Source organism: Frankliniella occidentalis, unplaced genomic scaffold, assembly GCF_000697945.3.
Source record: "Frankliniella occidentalis isolate FOCC.00 unplaced genomic scaffold, Focc_3.1 Scaffold120, whole genome shotgun sequence".
In the NCBI taxonomy this organism is placed as follows: domain Eukaryota; kingdom Metazoa; phylum Arthropoda; class Insecta; order Thysanoptera; family Thripidae; genus Frankliniella; species Frankliniella occidentalis.
This window is the reverse complement of record NW_026267248.1, coordinates 846,146-847,340: the sequence shown is the minus strand read 5'-3', so window position 1 is coordinate 847,340 and position 1,195 is coordinate 846,146. Positions and strand designations below refer to the sequence as shown.

The following is a 1,195-nucleotide window of genomic DNA, read 5'->3' as shown; positions in this document are numbered from 1 at the left end:
CCCCATCCCCTTTTTCCCCCACACTCTGTTCTCGCCCAGAGGGCATCTAGAGGATGGCGATGGCTATGGCTGCTCGAAAAAATAATCAACGTCTTTTCCCTCAGAGTCATGAGAATAAGAGGGGAAAGGGGCGCAAGCGCAGGGGAAGACTGAGTGAATGGTCGGATGGAAAAAATGCAGGGCGGCGACTCGGTGGCTTGGAGGGGCTTTGGGGGGCTCGTCGGCGCTCGTGCCCGCGCCGCAGCCCCGCCGCTGCACACGGCTACGCACTTTGCGTCGCCCGGTCACATGACGTACAGTGCAGACCGAGCGCGACAGATGTTCCGAGGGGAGAAAGAAAGAAGCGCGCCGACCAAACCAACGAGGGGAAGAAAAAAATGCAGCAGCCAGAAGAGTCTTTGGGACGAATAAAATATGCCCTATAGCGTCGTTCCTTTCGCATAATCCTGAAGTGAAAGTGTCCGACAAACGGGCTACGAATAACAACACACTTCAGCGAAACAGGCGTCCCAGTTTTGAAAAGTATACCAGTCCAAAACCAAGGAACCAAGTCAAACTCTCAATATCGTGTTACTTGGTTGGTTGAAACACTAAAAAGTGCTAATTAGATGCAACTAATGTTTCATGAAACATATTTGAAATGTCCGCACACATCTCCAGAAGAACAAGGCGGTATATAACGTTGTTGGCCGTTGGGAGGAGGCTGCGGAGATTGGTCCAGCTTTGAGCGAGCACGGACACGGGGGGCTGGCTACGTGCGCGGGTGCGCGCCGGATGCTGGCCAGGGGGGGGGGGGGACCACCAAAACAAAGCAAACACCGGGAGCCCAGTCCTACAACCCCAGTTTCTTTCTTTTTTACGGTTGTCCGTGCGCGCGCGCGTGTGTGTGTGTGTGTGTGAGTGTGTGTGTTTGCTGTGCACGGGGGTTGGTATTGCTGCCACCGAGTGGTTGGTGTGGCGCCGTGGTGGCGCCCCGAGATCGTAAACAATGGCAAAAGTCCCCCCATACTTGCGCCGTGCCTGCTGTGGCGCGCGGGCTTTTCAAAATATGACCGCGGTAAACCGCACGATCCTCCCCCCCTCCCTCTCTGCTCCTGGAAGCCGCGTGGTGATGGTGGGGCACCCGGCACAAGGGGCGCTAATGCTAATGCGCCGGGGCAGGGAGCTGCGGAAAGGGGGGCGGAGGGGAGGAAAG

At 56.7% G+C, this 1,195-nt stretch overlaps 1 protein-coding gene across 1 annotated transcript in view; it reads right to left on the bottom strand.

Annotated features, from left to right (window-relative positions):
* Nucleotides 1–559: 559 nt before the first annotated feature.
* The window catches only part of LOC127748661 (toll-like receptor 7), a 5,595-nt gene continuing 4,959 nt past the window's right edge, over nt 560–1,195 (bottom strand). Inside the window, exon 5 of the mRNA XM_052270378.1 lies at nt 560–600. Within this exon, the coding sequence (XP_052126338.1) occupies nt 560–600 (41 nt within the window). The remainder of the gene's footprint in view (nt 601–1,195) is intronic.